At 42.6% G+C, this 16,662-nt stretch overlaps 1 protein-coding gene across 4 annotated transcripts in view; it reads left to right on the top strand.

The window, feature by feature from the left end:
• Positions 1-16,662, top strand: part of adarb1b (adenosine deaminase RNA specific B1b) — a 171,360-nt gene that overhangs the window by 135,881 nt on the left and 18,817 nt on the right. For all 4 annotated transcript variants that reach the window (XM_029670927.2, XM_065001522.1, XM_029670844.2 and 1 more), the window contains one exon: positions 12,601-12,675. In XM_029670927.2, the coding sequence (XP_029526787.1) occupies positions 12,648-12,675 (28 nt within the window). In that variant the 5' untranslated portion in view covers positions 12,601-12,647. The remainder of the gene's footprint in view (positions 1-12,600; positions 12,676-16,662) is intronic.

The raw sequence follows: 16,662 nt of genomic DNA, 5'->3' as shown, positions 1-16,662 counted from the left end.
GCTAATTGACATCATTTGAGTTAATTGGAGGTGTACCTGTGGTTGTATTTCAAGGCCTACCTTCAAACTCAGTGCCAAGACCTCAGGGGGAAAAATGTAGACCTCCACAAGTCTGGTTCATCCTTGGGAGCAATTTCCAAACGCCTGGAGGTACCACGTTCATCTATCAATAGCACGCAAGTATAAACACCATGGGACCACGCAGCTGTCATACCGATAAGAAAGGAGACGCATTCTGTCTCTTAGAGATGAACGTACTTTGGTGCAAAAAGTGCAAATCAATCCCAGAACAACAGCAAAGGTCCTTGTGAAGATGCTGGAGCAAACAGGTACAAAAGTATCTATATCCACAGTAAAACGAGACCTATATCGACATAACCTGAAAGGCTGCTCAGCAAGGAAGAAGCCACTGCTCCAGAACCACCATAAAAAGCCAGACTACGGTTTGAAACTGCACATGGGGACAAAGGTCGTTTCTCTTTGCTTATTTGAGCTGTTCTTGCCATAATATGGACTTGGTCTTTTACCAAATAGGGCTATCTTCTGTTTATCCCCCTACGTTGTCACAACACAACTGATTGGCTCGAACGCATTAAGAAGGAAAGAAATTCCACAAATTAACTTTTAAGAAGGCACAGAATGCCAAGCGTTTGCAAATCTGTCATTAAGACAAAGGATGGCTATTTGAAGAATCTCAAATATAAAATATATTTTGATTTGTTTAACACTTTTTTGGTTACTGCATGATTCCATGTGTTATTTCATAGTTTTTATGTCTTCACTATTATTCTACAATGTAGAAAATAGTAAACATACAGAAAAACCCTTGAATGAGTAGGTGTTCTAAAAACCTTTGACAGGTATTGTATGTATAAAAGATCATGGATATTATTTAATAACATCATCTTTGATAACTGACAATCACCAAAATAAAAGTTTTGACTCATGGAGAATTGATCATTCCAAAAACAACACATTTAGGAGTATAGATTTTGAGCAAAAGAACACAGCCATGCCAAAATGCATAGAACTGCAGGAAATTAGCTTTAAAACTGCAAATGTTTATCTCAACTACATGCTAAAAAGTGTAGAATTGCTGGAAATTAGCTATAAAACTGCAAACATTTCTCTCAGATCCATAAAGAAATGTGTCCAATTGCAGGAAGTTGTCTTAAAAATGCAAAAATGTCTCTACACCGCCAATATGGGGGCCTCTAAAATGTTCTCTGAAATTCAGCCGCCCCTGCCACGTCCACCACCTTAACCCAAGCCCCTTTTTGTAAGGATGCATTTTTAGAAGTGTGCAACAGTTTCTTAATTTATTTGAACGGTTGGTTCATTTTAGGCTATTAACTCTCTCTGTCAGTCTGTGTCTCTCTCCAGCTGTGGTTTTAGAAAGGAAGACTGAATTTCAAGTACTCCTGATATCAAGCTTTTGACCCAGACTGTAGGGTCTCTCCACTCCAGTTCTAACCTGCTCCAGGTGCCATAGTAAGGACTGAGGAGACCGGACCGGATGTGCACACAGCCTTACTTTCGGGGTCAAATTCATTTCCATCCCAGTCAATCCCAAAGTGTAATTGTAAAATGTAAACTCAATTGCAAAATTCCCTTGATTTCCCAAATTCCCCAAATTCCCTTGCAAAAGCCCTCTGTCTTTTGCATCTGTTGTTGTAACTATCCTACATCAACATCAGGGATATGTCCCAAATGGCACCATATTCATTATATAGTGCACACTCGTTTTAACCAGAGCCCTACAGTTCCTGGTCAAAAGTAGTACACGATAAGGGCTCAAACCGCAAATATAAATTCGGGGAGAGGAGCTGGAGAGTTATGGTATGGTCTGGATTGGAATGGAATGCATGCACTGACCACTGCACCTATCTGTCTGTGTTAGGCCCTCTGAGAGCATTGGTGACAGACCACCCCGTCACCCTGTTCCCTCTTTCCTATAGCCATTCATCACAGTCGACTTTCTCTCTTCTTTTTTTCTCTCTCTCTCTTCTCATTTTCACTCTCATTTCTTCCTCTTGCTCCCTGTCAGCCTCCCTTGTCTTCTCATTTCTTCCTCTTGCTCCCTGTCAGCCTCCCTTGTCTTCTCATTTCTTCCTCTTGCTCCCTGTCAGCCTCCCTTGTCTTCTCATTTCTTCCTCTTGCTCCCTGTCAGCCTCCCTTGTCTTCTCATTTCTTCCTCTTGCTCCCTGTCAGCCTCCCTTGTCTTCTCATTTCTTCCTCTTGCTCCCTGTCAGCCTCCCTTGTCTTCTCATTTCTTCCTCTTGCTCCCTGTCAGCCTCCCTTGTCTTCTCATTTCTTCCTCTTGCTCCCTGTCAGCCTCCCTTGTCTTCTGCTCCACACTGCTCTCACCGTTCTGTCTATTTTCTCTCTCTCACTTTCTCTCCCTCATATTGTTTTTATTCTCTTTCTCACTCTCTCCCCCTCATATGGGTTCATATTCTCGCTCTCTCTCTCTTTTCACCCCCCCCCCTTTCCCCCTCACTGACTGGCTCATTCAATCATGACTCCCAGTGGCTCTTGTTAGTCTGTGACCTCCAGGGGAGGGGACCTTAACTCCTAGATGAAGTGTACTTCCCATCCTCCCAAGGCTGTGTCATGCTGCCTCTAGTATCTCACTGCTTTGTCAAGTCTGTTTACACGTCCCTAGCATTTCACTGCTTTGTCAAGTCTGTTTACACGTCCCTAGCATTTCACTGCTTTGTCAAGTCTGTTTACACGTCCCTAGCATTTCACTGCTTTGTCAAGTCTGTTTACACGTCCCTAGCATTTCACTGCTTTGTCAAGTCTGTTTACACGTCCCTAGCATTTCACTGCTTTGTCAAGTCTGTTTACACATCCCTAGCATTTCACTGCTTTGTCAAGTCTGTTTACACGTCCCTAGCATTTCACTGCTTTGTCAAGTCTGTTTACACGTCCCTAGCATTTCACTGCTTTGTCAAGTCTGTTTACACGTCCCTAGCATTTCACTGCTTTGTCAAGTCTGTTTACACGTCCCTAGCATTTCACTGCTTTGTCAAGTCTGTTTACACGTCCCTAGCATTTCACTGCTTTGTCAAGTCTGTTTACACGTCCCTAGCATTTCACTGCTTTGTCAAGTCTGTTTACACGTCCCTAGCATTTCACTGCTTTGTCAAGCTTTTTACAGTAGGGAACCATCTACTGTATATTTTGAATCCAGTGGATGAGCTCTAGTCTGTGCATGGGAAAGAAAGGTGTAGTTGTGCTACAGAAGCATCCAGGGTGACGGAGCATCAACACTCAGGTCAGCCACCAGCTAGCTACAAGAGCTTCTGCCAGCAGCTCAGCACTACCTATCCGCATATTTCACAGCTTAAATGGTCCGCTGGCCTGACAGACAAATAATGAGTATATGGATGCGGGGGCTGGACGTGGATAGGGAGGGATTGAAGGGGGGAGGGTGAAAATCTTGTCTATAAAAAAAAAGTGAGGAGATGTTATGAGGGGGAGGTGAGGGTTGGGTACAGGTGAGGTGGGCAGGAGGGAAGGGGAGCGGGGTGGCGGCTGTCATCGTCCCCGGCGTGTCAGCAGGTGCTGGGCGGTCGGTCACTCGTCCTTGCCTTGATGGACTCTGGGAGGTAGCGAGGGGCCATTTACTGGCCCAGCCTGCCAGGCTGGGGGATTTCATGTCCCCGCGCTCGGCTGATTTATGACTACACCTGAAGGAAAGCAGAGGGGGGAGGGAGAGAGAGAGGGTGTGTGTGTGTGTGTGTGTGTGTGTGTGTGTGTATATGTTAGAATGAGAACACATGAGAAAAGTTTATAAAACTGAAAGGGAGAGGGTGCGCGTGTGTGTTAATAAGAGAAAGGTGTGTGTGTGTGCGTGTGTGTGTGTGTGTGTGCGCCCGCACCATATTTTTCACTCCCATTCTAACCTGCTCTCTCTCCTGACCCGCCACTCCAGCAGCCCTCTGAAAGGCAATCTCACATAAAACCATCAAATAAAAAATTCATATTGATACTCTGTCTGTGTCTGTCTCTCTCTCTCTCTCTCCCCATCTATCCACCTCCAAGTCCTCCACATCAGCACCCTGGTGATGTACTGCCCACTGTCTAATATTAAAGTCTAGAACACAATAAAAGGCAGTCTAATCCTCTTCACCTCCATATCTTCTAAGCGGACCTCCTGCTTTTAGCGCTTCACTGTGTACTAGAAGCATTTCAATCATTGATTGCTGTGCTCTAAAAACACAAACCTCTATCCTGAGATTTTTATTTTGCTGTAAGAACTCACATTTGGATGTCTTTCTTGTGGGAAGAAAGTTGTTTCCCCTTATTTCCGGAAACTCACCGATAGAGATTTGGATTGAATAGTGCTCTAGTGTATTCTACTGGTTTTCACATGTGGTAGTGGTACGTTTGTGTAGAGCAGTCTGTATCGGTGTGTCTCTGTCCATGGTCCTGTTCCGTTAGCCTGGTCGGGTGTGTAGTAAACATTGTCATTTGTGTGCATGTTTGTTTGCGCATTGTGGTGGCAGGTAGCCTAGTGGTTAGAGCGTTGGACTAGTAACCAAAAGGTTGCAAGATCAAATCCCCGAGCTGATAAGGTAAAAAGCCCCCAAAAATAAAGACAAGGCAGTTAAGCCACTGTTCCTAGGCCATCATTGAAAATAAGAATTTGTTTTTAAATGACTTGCCCAGTTAATTAAAAATATGAAATCAAAAAATAGTTTCTGTATTTGATAGACCCAGAGCTGCCAAAGACCAATTCTGTCTGTGTGTTAGAGAGGATCCCTGCGGTGTCATCAAGTCTCTCTCTGCTGTGGAGCTACCTGGGAACAGCTGTGAAAGGCAGCAAACATGAAAGTTCAAATCAAACTTCATTTGTCACATACACCGAATACAACAAGTGTAGACCTTACCGTGAAATGCTTACTTACAAGCCCTTAACCAACAATGGAGCTGAAGAAGAGTTAAGAAAATAATATCAAATAAACTAATAATAAAAAGAAACACAATAACATAACAATAACGAGGCTATATACTAGAGGTCGACCGATTAATCGGAATTTTCATAACTCATAGCTCCTCTCCCCGTTTTCATAACAATCGGAAATCTGTATTTTTGGACGCCGATTAAAAAAAATAATTATACATCTTTATTTAACTAGGCAAGTCAGTTAAGAACACATTCTTATTTTCAATGACGGCCTAGGAACAGTGGGTTAACTGCCTTGTTCAGGGGCAGAATTACAGATTTTTACCTTGTCAGCTCTGGGATTCAATCTTGCAACCTTACGGTTAACTAGTCCAACGCTCTAACCACCACCTCTCATTGCACACCACGAGGAGCCTGCCTGTTACGTGAAGGCAGTAGAAGCCCAGGTAAGTTGCTAGCTAGCATTAAACTTATCTTATAAAAAACAATCAATCAATCATAATCACTAGTTATCACCACACATGGTTGATGATATTACTAGTTTATCTAGCGTGTCCTGAGTTGCATATAATCGATGCAACGCTGGGGGATGATTTAACAAAAGCGCATTTGCGAAAAAAGCACAATCATTGGACGACTGAACCTAACCATAAACCTCAATGCCTTTCTTAAAATCAATACACAGAAGTATATATTTTTAAACCTGCATATTTAGCTAAAATAAATCCAGGTTAGCAGGCGATATTAACCAGGTGAAATTGTGTCACTTCTCTTGCGTTCATTGCACGCAGAGTCAGTGTATTTGGGCAGTGTTTGGGCAGCCTGGCTCATTGCAAACTAATTTGCCAGAATTTTACGTAATTATGACATAACATTGAAGGTTGTACAATGTAACAAGAATATTTAGATTTAGGGATGCCACCCGTTAGATAAAATACCGAACGGTTCCACATTTCACTGAAATAAGAAACGTTTTGTTTTCGAAATTATAGTTTCCCGATTCTACCATATTAATGACCAAAGGCTCATATTTCTGTGTGTTATGTTATAATTAAGTCTATGATTAGATATTTGATAGAGCAGTCTGATTGAGCGATGGTAGGCAGCAGCAGGCTCGTAAGCATTCATTCAAACAGCACTTTCGTGCGTTTTGCCAGCAGCTCTTCGCAAGCACAGCACTGTTTATGACTTTAAGCCTATCAGCCTAATGGCTGGTGTAACCAATGTGAAATGGCTAGCTAGTTAGCGGGGTGCGCGCTAATAGCGTTTCAAAGGTCACTCGCTCTGAGACTTGGAGTAGTTATTCCCCTTGCTCTACAAGGGCCGTGGTTTTTGTGGAGCGATGGGTAACGCTGCTTCGAGTGTGGCTGTTGTCAATGTGTTCCTGGTTCGAGCCCAGGTAGGGCCGAGGAGAGGGACGGAAGCTATACTGTTACACTGGCAATACTAAAGTGACTATAAGAACATCCAATAGTCAAATGTATATGAAATACAAATGGTATAGAGAGAAATAGTCCTATAAATACTATATTAACTACAACCTAAAACCTCTTACCTTGGAATATTGAAGTCTCATGTTAAAAGGAACCACCAACTTTCATATGTTGTCATGTTCTGAGCAAGGAACTCAAACGTTAGCTTTTTTACATGGCACATATTGCACTTTTACTTTCTTCTCCAACACTTTGTTTTTGCATTATTTAAACCAAATTGAACATGTTTCATTATTTATTTGAGGCTAAATTGATTTGTATTGATGTATTATACTAAGTTAAAATAAGTGTTCATTCGTATTGTTGTAATTGTCATTATTACAAATACATTTTTAAAAATCAGCCGATTAATCGGTATCGGATTTTTTTTTGGTCCTCCAATAATCGGACTCCGTATGGGCGTTGAAAAATCATAATCGGTCGAGTTTCAAGGAACTTGAAACTCAGGACCCACTCCACTACAGCCCTGTTGATCAGATAGTCCCCTATCAGCTCCTTTGTCTTGCTCACACTGAGGGAGAGGTTGTTGTCCTGGCACCACAATGCCAGTTCTCTGACCTTCTCCCTATAGGCCGTCTCATCATTGTCGGCGATCAAGCCTACCACTGTTGTGTCGTCAGCAAACTTAATGATGGTGTTGTTTGGCCACGCAGTCGTGGGTGAACAGGAAGTACAGGAGGGGACTAAGTACACACCCCTGAGGGGCCCCAGTGATGAGGATCAGCGTGGCAGATGTCTTGTTGCCTACCCTTACCACCTGGGGGAGCCCGTCAAGAAGTCCACTTACATTTGAGTGATTTAGCATATGCTATTATCCAGAGCGACTTACATGAGCAATTAGGGTTAAGTGCCTTGCTCTAGGGCACATCAACAGATTTTTCACCTAGTTGGCTCGGGGATGCAAACAAGTGACCTTTCAGTTACTGGCCCAATCCTCTTAACCACTAGGCCGCGTTGCCGCCTTCAGAGAAGAATTCTCCTCTCCAACAAAAAGCTGTGGCAGAGCAGGATCTTTGAAAGTGGCTTATGTTTGGAGACATTTGTCAGAATTCTGCTAGTTTCTTCTGTCTTCTGTGTTTTTTTTTCCTCAGAAAGGTTGTTTTGATTTAGCCTACAGGAAATTACAGTTAGATAGAGAGGTGATGGAATCCAGGTAAAAGGTGGCGTTACCTAAGTGCTATGTGCCTCGTTGCTCAATCAAAATAAAGAGCAAGCCATTTAGGGTGAATTACAATGTGGTGCTTCATGGAGAGAGCCCCTGACCTGAGCTTTCCTGTCATTGGACCAATAAAAAACAATCAAATTGTCAGTAGACCAATCACAAGCCATCACCTTGTCAGTGGATCAATCAAAAAACACCCTTTCATTGGACCATTTACCCCTATGCCACTGCCAATGCTCCTGTAAGGCTGTAAATAATGTTCTGCTTTGTGGTTACAGGTTGCAGACCTTTTTTTCTCCTGTAAATATGCCCATAGAAATGTATACATTGAGCTTTTCCATTATGGATGGTACTGTAGATGTGAATTGCAAACTTGTTGGACCTCTTTGCCTGTTGCCTTAAGGTATGAAGGAAGTTGGTTTTACCGGACAGAAATTAACTTCTTTTCATGAACCTCAGCCTTCATGCTCACTTCCTATTAAGTTACTCCTCCTCTCAATCCCCCATCACTCAACCTCCATCAGTGTTTGGCTGGACTGTTTGCCTCCCACTTTCTATCAGCGACAGGCCAGTCCTGCACTCGCTGTTTTAGGAGAGATAATGATTCTCTTTTACCGGGAATAGGATTGCATTTTCTATTTCTCTTCCCTCACTCCCTCCCACCCCTCTTCTCCATCCCCCTTACCCTCTCGTCTGTTCAGGCGGCCGGGGCTCCCTCCACGGAAGCGCCATGCTATCACTCCACCGCAGAGAAAGCGAAGGATGAAAGACAAATCAAAACACCTTATTTCCCTCAGTCCCTCACGCTGTCGAGATTGAATTTGAGTTTTCTCGTCTTTTCTCTCCCTCCCTTGGCCCAACCATCCACTCTGAAATACTTCTGAAACCAGCCACATTCACAACTTGTGGGATTGGGTATCGTTTGGGCACGAGGATTAAAAACAAAGAGGAGCACAATGCAACGCAAGAACTCAAACCCGACTGCATAATGGATCTACTTGGTCAGCCGCACATCTTTAGCGTGGAGACTGAAGGGTATTTCACTGACGTTAACATTGTTCTTCACCTAAATTGTTATGGCAATAGTTCTAGTTGTGTCGTCAATTATTGCATCAATGACTCTCCTCCCTTATTTTCCACAGCCAGAGTGGAACATTTACAGGACAGGATAATCACTGACACTAATTTGAATGCTAAAGAACATTCCATTGAATTGTAGAACTTTGGAAGGAATCTCTCTTTAAAGAGCCACTGAACACACCGATTGGCACGTGTGTGTTTTTGTTGCTCATTAGAAAAACAAGATTTCAGTCTTGGAGGTGTGTTTCCTGACCGATTCCGCGTTTGGTTAATGATGGTTTTTTCACTTTTTCAAAATACCCAGAATGAATCGAAGATAACTTAAGAAATCCGTAGTTCATTTTGTGGTTTTTGCCGAGGATGTTTTAGTTGTGCAATTTTACATCTAACTAAGGTTGTTTGGTGCAGTATTTCTCAAGTAAAAAAAATGTGTGACATGTTGTCTTGTGTAAACAAAGTCTGAGCTGCTGGGCAGGTCTATCTCACTGTCTATGCTATTGGATAGAGACCAATCACTGCAGCTGTTCACATCATGTTAATGGCAAATGGACATCATCAAATCAAAACCCAACCTTCATTTACCCGTTGTGCCGTATGGATGTTCCAACCTCCATTTTAGACTAATTTTAGGACCAAATTCATCCTATTTACACTTTGTAGTCAGTTTTGACACTAGAATAACTGCTTCTGACTTATATTGATGCCACATGGGCCATTTTCAAAGGGATTTGTTGCTTTTTAACGGCAGTTGCTGTTTAAATCTGGTATGGGAGTTGAGACCTGGTCAGGATACCCCTCTCTATTTCAATGGCTTTAATAGCCGCTGACCTGTGTGGAGCGGAAAGAAAAGCAGCTGGTTAAATGCAGCCTCTGTGATTTGACTGTGGGCAAACACAAAGGCCAAACACAAAAAGCAGCTGTGCCAGTACTGGCTCTATCCAGGGCCGAGCTGACCAGTTAGCACACTGCTACCCTGGCCTGGCCACCTTCAGCTGGCTACTGAGGCATGAAGAGGCGCCGCGAATGTCCTAACAGACGTTTCCCTCAGATCATCTGCAGGTTGACTAATTAGCTAGTGAGTCTCAATGACCACTGACCAGACAGGCTTCTGGTTCTGCCTTGGTGATCACACAGCCCGAACTCACCACTGGATTTCATCCTCCCTTTCCCTCAGCCAGGTTTTTGTGAACGCTGTAGATGCACCGCTCGTAGATTGGCTCCGATCTCATGGCTGCTAACCGATTCATGAGCCAAGAGGCGAGACGGCTCCGGGACCTCAAATCAAAAGCGACGGGTGCACCAGCCAGCCTAAATGGGCAAATCTACCAACCTGTAATATCCAAACAGGCATTTAGCACTTAGACCTTCGAGTGGAATAGAATAGATGGTGGGGAGGTGCAGGAAGCAAGGGGGATCATTGGACGAAGGATGGACACGTGGCTGTAGTTTGGCTAGGCTACCTGAGACAAATGATCCCCCCCCCCAACTAACTCCCCTCCCCCCAACTAACCCCCCCCTTTTCATTTTCAATTATGGGGCGGAATATGAGTCTTTAATAGGGTAATATTTGTGCTAGCCCATTTGCTGTCACCCACCATAAGCCAAGATTAATTAGGCCATTTAGTTTAGCTTAAGAAAGTGTCCGCTGTGAGGAATGGTGCATGGGACCAAGGCAGAGAGCTAGATTCAGCACAGTCTTCTCCCTGTCATACTTCATCACAGCTCGCTCTCTCTCCTCGGGGTTCGTCATGATTTCTGCACACCTGCTTCACTTTTCTTGTCTCTCAGCTGTTCTTGTCTGTGGTTTCCAGAGTGACCGTGATCTTAGACTGCCGATCATGTGCCGTATGTGTGTTTCCGGTTCCACTCACTTCTTGACAACTAGGGAGTTATTTTAAAGTCCTGTGTCTGTGCAAGGTTCTGCGTATTTGTATATTTTATAGTATACTCTTGGAGAACTGGCTACTCGGGTGAACGGTGCTTGTTTAATAAAGTTAGATCAAAGCTGAATCAATGTCTGCAAGATCACATAATGATAGTTTTCTACGTAACAGAATGCCAAAAACGCACCTCATTCAATCGTGATTGATAATCCTTCAAGTTTTACCGGTGAAACGTCCATGCAGCATCTGCAGCCATTTGATCTCAATCCGTTTCATGGGGATATGCATTGTAAATATTATTGAGAGACAGGGTTGTTTCATTGTAGCCTACAGTGTTGTATTGAATGATGTACAGTGAGCGAATGTTAGAGTAGGCGTTACCTGTAGCATAGCCTCCCTGTGTATTTTGCCTAGGTGCGCACAATGTTGAGTTTTGGCCAATTGAGAGAAAAATGCAGTGGTGTTTTTGTCTTACGATAACGTTATACTTTGCTATTATATTTGGTTCTGTTATGTGGACTACTATCATTATGTGATCTTGCAGACATTGATTTAGCTTTGATCTAACTTTATTTAACAAGCACCATTCGACTCAGTAACTTGTTCTCTAAGCGTAAAGTAGTGAATATACACAAGCGCAGAAGTCCGCCGAACTAACGATTCCGAAAAAGTCAGATACGGAGTCATTTTAAAAGAAACATTTGTATTGACTCAAAATGACTAAATGGATAATATCAAATCTTCTATGATATTTTCTAGTCGTTGAAGTTCTAGTCCAAGTGGTTCCATGGAAGGACAACTGTTCTAAATGTGTGGTACACAGAATTTCCCCCTTAGGTTACATAGATGCCCCAAGACTGACAACTAGCACATTGGACTGGAGAAAGCTTGTTGGACTGGGGGGAAACTTGTTGGACTGGGGGGAAACTTGTTGGACTGGGGGGAAAACAAACTAGATTACAGAAGAAAACAAATCCCATGAGATAATGTGATTATTAACAAAGAGCATTGTTTTCTAGACCAGAGACAAACTAACCCCTCCCTTGGATGTTCATATCTGGGCCTGGATCGGGGCTATGTTCAAGATCAACACTACATCATGTAAGACTGGAATTGGAAGGTTGTTTCCAAATGTTATTGATGTAAACTTTGTGGTAATAAAATAATAATAATAATAAAATAAATCATCAAATTTGTTAATAAACAACCTTATAACAAATGCTACGTCAATTCATTTAAAAGGTTCTGACATTTTAGTTTTTCTTCGTTTTTGAATGTCCTCAGAGAAATAAATAATGACTGCTGATTGTAGATCATGTTCCTCTTGAGGTATTTAGTGCTCACAGGTCACCCTTCCGTTCTACTGCGTATTCTTGATCAGTGACATAAAGATTTCAGTATGATCTCAGTAAAGATCTGTATATAGATTCCAGGTTTTTCCTTGATGACTGATTGCCAGAAGCTGCATTCACCTGCGGAGAACCATCTCGCACAAATACCAAGTGCATGAACCCAATTCTGCTCGGCTAGAAATCCATTGGCTTTGCTGTACTGTACAACTGTCTGTGTACTGTAGTGCATTTTCTACTGGAGGATAAATGGCTGTGTGTGTCACGCCCAACTAAAAGGCCTGTCCATGTCAATAGCTGTATATTTCCCGGCAGGCAGCTGGAAATGAGGTCTAATCGGACGGATATTAAAGTCACAATAGACTGCTCCCGACTATTACGACCTGTCAGCACCGGGCCCCCTCTCCTCTCTCGTCCAGATTAGTTTCCACCTCTGAATATTTATACACTCACCGTAAGCTTAACCTGGCTGTGTCATTTTCATCTCAACACACTGTGTGTGTGTTTGTGTGTGTACATATGAATATTTAGATTTTTATACACTTTCAGCAGCCCTTGCCCGTAAGGAGGAGACCCTGACATTTCCCCAACATTTGGTCCCCTCTATTATAGTTATACTTGTTTGTGTGTGCACATGGGCCCGTGTGTTAGTTGTGGTGGAGACATCTACAGTAGGTTGAGTTTGACTGGCCGTCCCATCCTCTCGTGTTGTTCTCAGGTGGAGCCGGAGCTAGGCAGCCCCGGGCCCAGCAGAAGCTCTTCACCATGGACGTGGATGAAGAGGAGAACATGAGTGAGTCTGTCTGTCTCTTTGTCAAATTGTCTGTCTGGCTGTCCATTTATTCCCTTACCTGATCCCCTGCCTAGACACACACACATACAAAGGACACACACACACAAAGGACACACACACACAGTGCATATACAAAACTGCAGAACTCGATATTCCCACCACAAAAACTTTAATAAATGTCATTGGATTCAACTTATATTGCTCTATGCACACCCTTAAAAACTTTCAGCCTCCCTCACATATTCAAATTTAATTGGACATTTTTGAAGGAATCTGAGCCCTGAGCTCCAGCAGCCAAGCCTATGAATTGAGTGTCTGTCCCTACATCCCCACCACTCTGAACAGACAGAAGAAAATGGCTGCCTGCCCTAATCCCATGATTAAATGGATGGTTACCATTGTAGTCACTCACCGGTTTCACACTGAAGACCTCTGACAATGTAACCTTAAGATCCTTCATTCCAATCGGCCCGTTTCCGTATTTAGATTTCCCCTGATAAGCAGGTATGTAATGAAGTTCAATATCAATCCAACTCTTAGGGGACATTTTTCCAAAGCGCCAGCAACTGACTCAAGGCAGAGGGGAACATTTCATGGAGTTCTGATACTGGAACTGCTTTCAAGATAGCTACGTGTACACAGAAATATTTCTCTGAGCAATGGAAATGTGTCATTTACTTGAACACCAGGACCAGATCATCTATTTTTGTATACTCGGTCTATGCTCACATTCGTACCAGTTTGAAAAACAGTCTTCCAAACATACCCACGGATATTCTCACTGACATTTTCAGGATACTGTACATTGAGAGAGGCATAAGCCTAAAAAGATTATGAAAGTACTCCACTGAAATCGACGAGACGCTTCAGTCTTCTGTGGCTATACTGCAATAAAAGTCATTAAATATTAATTGACTCATCAAGTCAGCAATTTCATGTAATCCCATGACCACTCCTTTTACCACTGCCAATCTTACTATGAACAATTCTTTGAATAATACTCTGAAATTAATCCATCCATCAAAATAGATGAGAATGTCTCCTCTCCATGCTATATTTTCGTGTGATCATTTTCACAACCCGCTCCTATCAAATTCCCTTCTTTTTAGAAAATGGCAAAAGCCACTTCTTCATTTGACAGTATTCATGCCTTTGGTCATTCTCCTCTGTACTTGTTTCCACAACCATCCCACACACACCCTTGTTAAGATTCCTTCCTGCCTGGCTTGTGCATGGTTACCCCAGAGTCCATTATTCTGTACTGTATGTATTCTGTATGTGACAATGATACTCCCCACTTCAAGACCTCCTCCCACTCAAACACATCCATGTTACACTAATATATAGTTGAAGTCGGAAGTTTGCATACACTTACATTAAAGTCATTAAAACTCGTTTTTCAACCACTCCAAAAATGTCTTGTTTACAAACTATAGTTTTGGCAAGTCGGTTAGGACATCTACTTTGTGCATGACACAAGTCATTTTTCCAACAATTGTTTACAGACAGATTATTTCAATTATAATTCGCAACTATTACAATTCCAATGGGTCAGAAGTTTACATACACTAAGCTGACTGTGCCTCTAAACAGCTTGGAAAATTCCAGAAAATTATGTCATGGCTTTAGACGCTACTAATTGACATCATTTGAGTCATTTGGAGGTGTACCTGTGGATGTATATCCAGGCTTACCTTCAAACCCAGTGCCTATTTGCTTGACATCATGGGAAAATCAAAAGATATCAGTTGTAGACCTCCACAAGTCTGGTTCATCCTTGGGAGCAATTTCCAAATGCCTGAAGGTACCACCTTCATCTGTACAAACAATAGTACGCAAGTATAAACACCATGGGACCACGCTGCCGTCATACCGCTCAGGAAGGAGACGCCTTCTGTCTCCTAGAGATGAATGTACTTTGGTACGAAAAGTGCAAATCAATCCCAGAACAGCAAAGGACCTTGTGAAGATGCTGGAGGAAACAGGTACAAAAGTATCTACATCCACAGTAAAACGAGACCTATATTGACATAACCTGAAAGGCCGCTCAGCAAGGAAGAAGCCACTGCTCCAAAACCGCCATAAAAAGCCAGACTACGGTTTGAAACTGCACATGTGGACAAAGATTGTACTTTTTGGAGAAATGTCCTCTGGTCTGATGAAACAAAAATATAACTTTTTGGCCATAATGACCATCGTTATGTTTGGAAGTAAAAGGGGGAGGCTTGCAAGCCGAAGAACACCATCCCAACCGTGAAGCACGGGGGTGGCAGCATCATGTTGTGGGTCTGCTTTGCTGCAGGAGGGACTGGTGCACTTCACAAAATAGATGGCATCATGAGGTAGGAAAATTATGTGGAAATATTGAAGCAACATCTCAAGACATCAGTCAGGAAGTTAAAGCTTGGTCGCAAATGGGTCTTCCAAATGGACAATGACCCCAAGCATACTTCCAAAGTTGTGGCAAAATGACTTAAGGACAACAAAGTCAAGGTATTGGAGTGGCCATCACAACGCTCTGACCTCAATCCTGTAGAAAATGTGTGGGCAGAACTGAAAAAGTGTGTTTGAGCAAGGATGCCTACAAACCTGACTCATTTACACCAGCTCTGTCAGGAGGAATGGGACAATATTCACCCAACTTAATGGGTCACAATTCACCCAACTTAAGTTAAACAATTTCAAGGCAATGCTACCAAATACTAATTGAGTGTATGTTAACTTCTGACCCACTGGGAATGTGATGAAAGAAATAAAAGCTGAAGTAAATCATTCTCTACTATTTTTCTTACATTTCACATTCTTAAAATAAAGTGATGATCCTAACTTACCTAAGACAGGGAATTTTTACTAGGATTAAATGTCATGAATTGTGAAAAACAGAGTATATGTATTTGGCTAAGGTGTATGTAAACTTCCGACTTCAACTGTATATATTAACGCACATATGCATTTTGAGTGGCACACATTATAAGGAGGATATATATTAGTCTATATATAGAAGAGAATTGGGAATCACGTGAGAGCAGGATTGCTATGTTTTGTCTTGTTTCTGGGATGCATTTTAGTGTGCAGAAACTTGACGAACATCGCCACCTGTCAGAAGCTAAGGATTCTGTGTTGTTCAGGAGTCGTCGGAAACCCCGACAGAGACTCACAATTTCAGAAACCTTTAGCCTCTTATGTAGTTCATCTCGTTTGAAAATGCATTAATATAATATATTTTGGTTTCATACTTTGATTTTCTTAAGTAGAGCTCTGTGTTACCAAGAGGCAAATAACAGATATCATAGAAATGAGGTTGTATAAAGATGACATGAGTGGATCTAAAAGCGTTCTGATACTGGCACCAAATCTCAGGTTGGACCCTGCCATCCTCGTCAGACTTTGTTGGCCTTGTGTCCTTTTTCCTTGCTGTTTTTTTCCTTCTCCCTCCTTTTCTTTCCTTTCTGCCTGCATCTTATGATACCCAAACTCCACCTCGCACTCTTCCCTGCACCCTCCATCCTCCAACTAAACCCTTTCATTTGCACTGCCGGTTCTCTCTCCCCTGAGTTCCGAAAGGAGTAACCTATCAAGCCTTTGCTGGAGGATGTTATAAATGAAAATTTTGCCAACATTCCGTCCACTTTGCCAACAGGACCTGGTGATGTGTGCTCCTTACAATATTCTCCAGCTGCAATTCCACTATAATGAGCGCTAAAGTACTAGCTCAGCACTCTAGGATATAGCGCCAATCTATCATTAAGGCAGAACGAACAGGTCATAACATCTGCCCATAAAGTAAAGATCAGTGTGTGCATATGCGTGTGTGCGTACCCCAACTCTTCCACATCTTTCCGCCTGATCCCTCCCTAAACTGACAAATATTAACCAAAACCCTCCCTGACAAAAAGGCCAGGAAACGCAAATAGTTCTCTCTTATGTAGAGGAATAGGAACTCACTGTTTATGTTGTTAAGCTGGCCTGATTCTTACAATATTTCCG

The sequence above is a fragment of the Oncorhynchus nerka genome, linkage group LG1, assembly GCF_034236695.1.
Source record: "Oncorhynchus nerka isolate Pitt River linkage group LG1, Oner_Uvic_2.0, whole genome shotgun sequence".
Classification (NCBI taxonomy): Eukaryota; Metazoa; Chordata; class Actinopteri; order Salmoniformes; family Salmonidae; genus Oncorhynchus; species Oncorhynchus nerka.
This window is presented reverse-complemented; position numbering and strand designations above follow the sequence as displayed.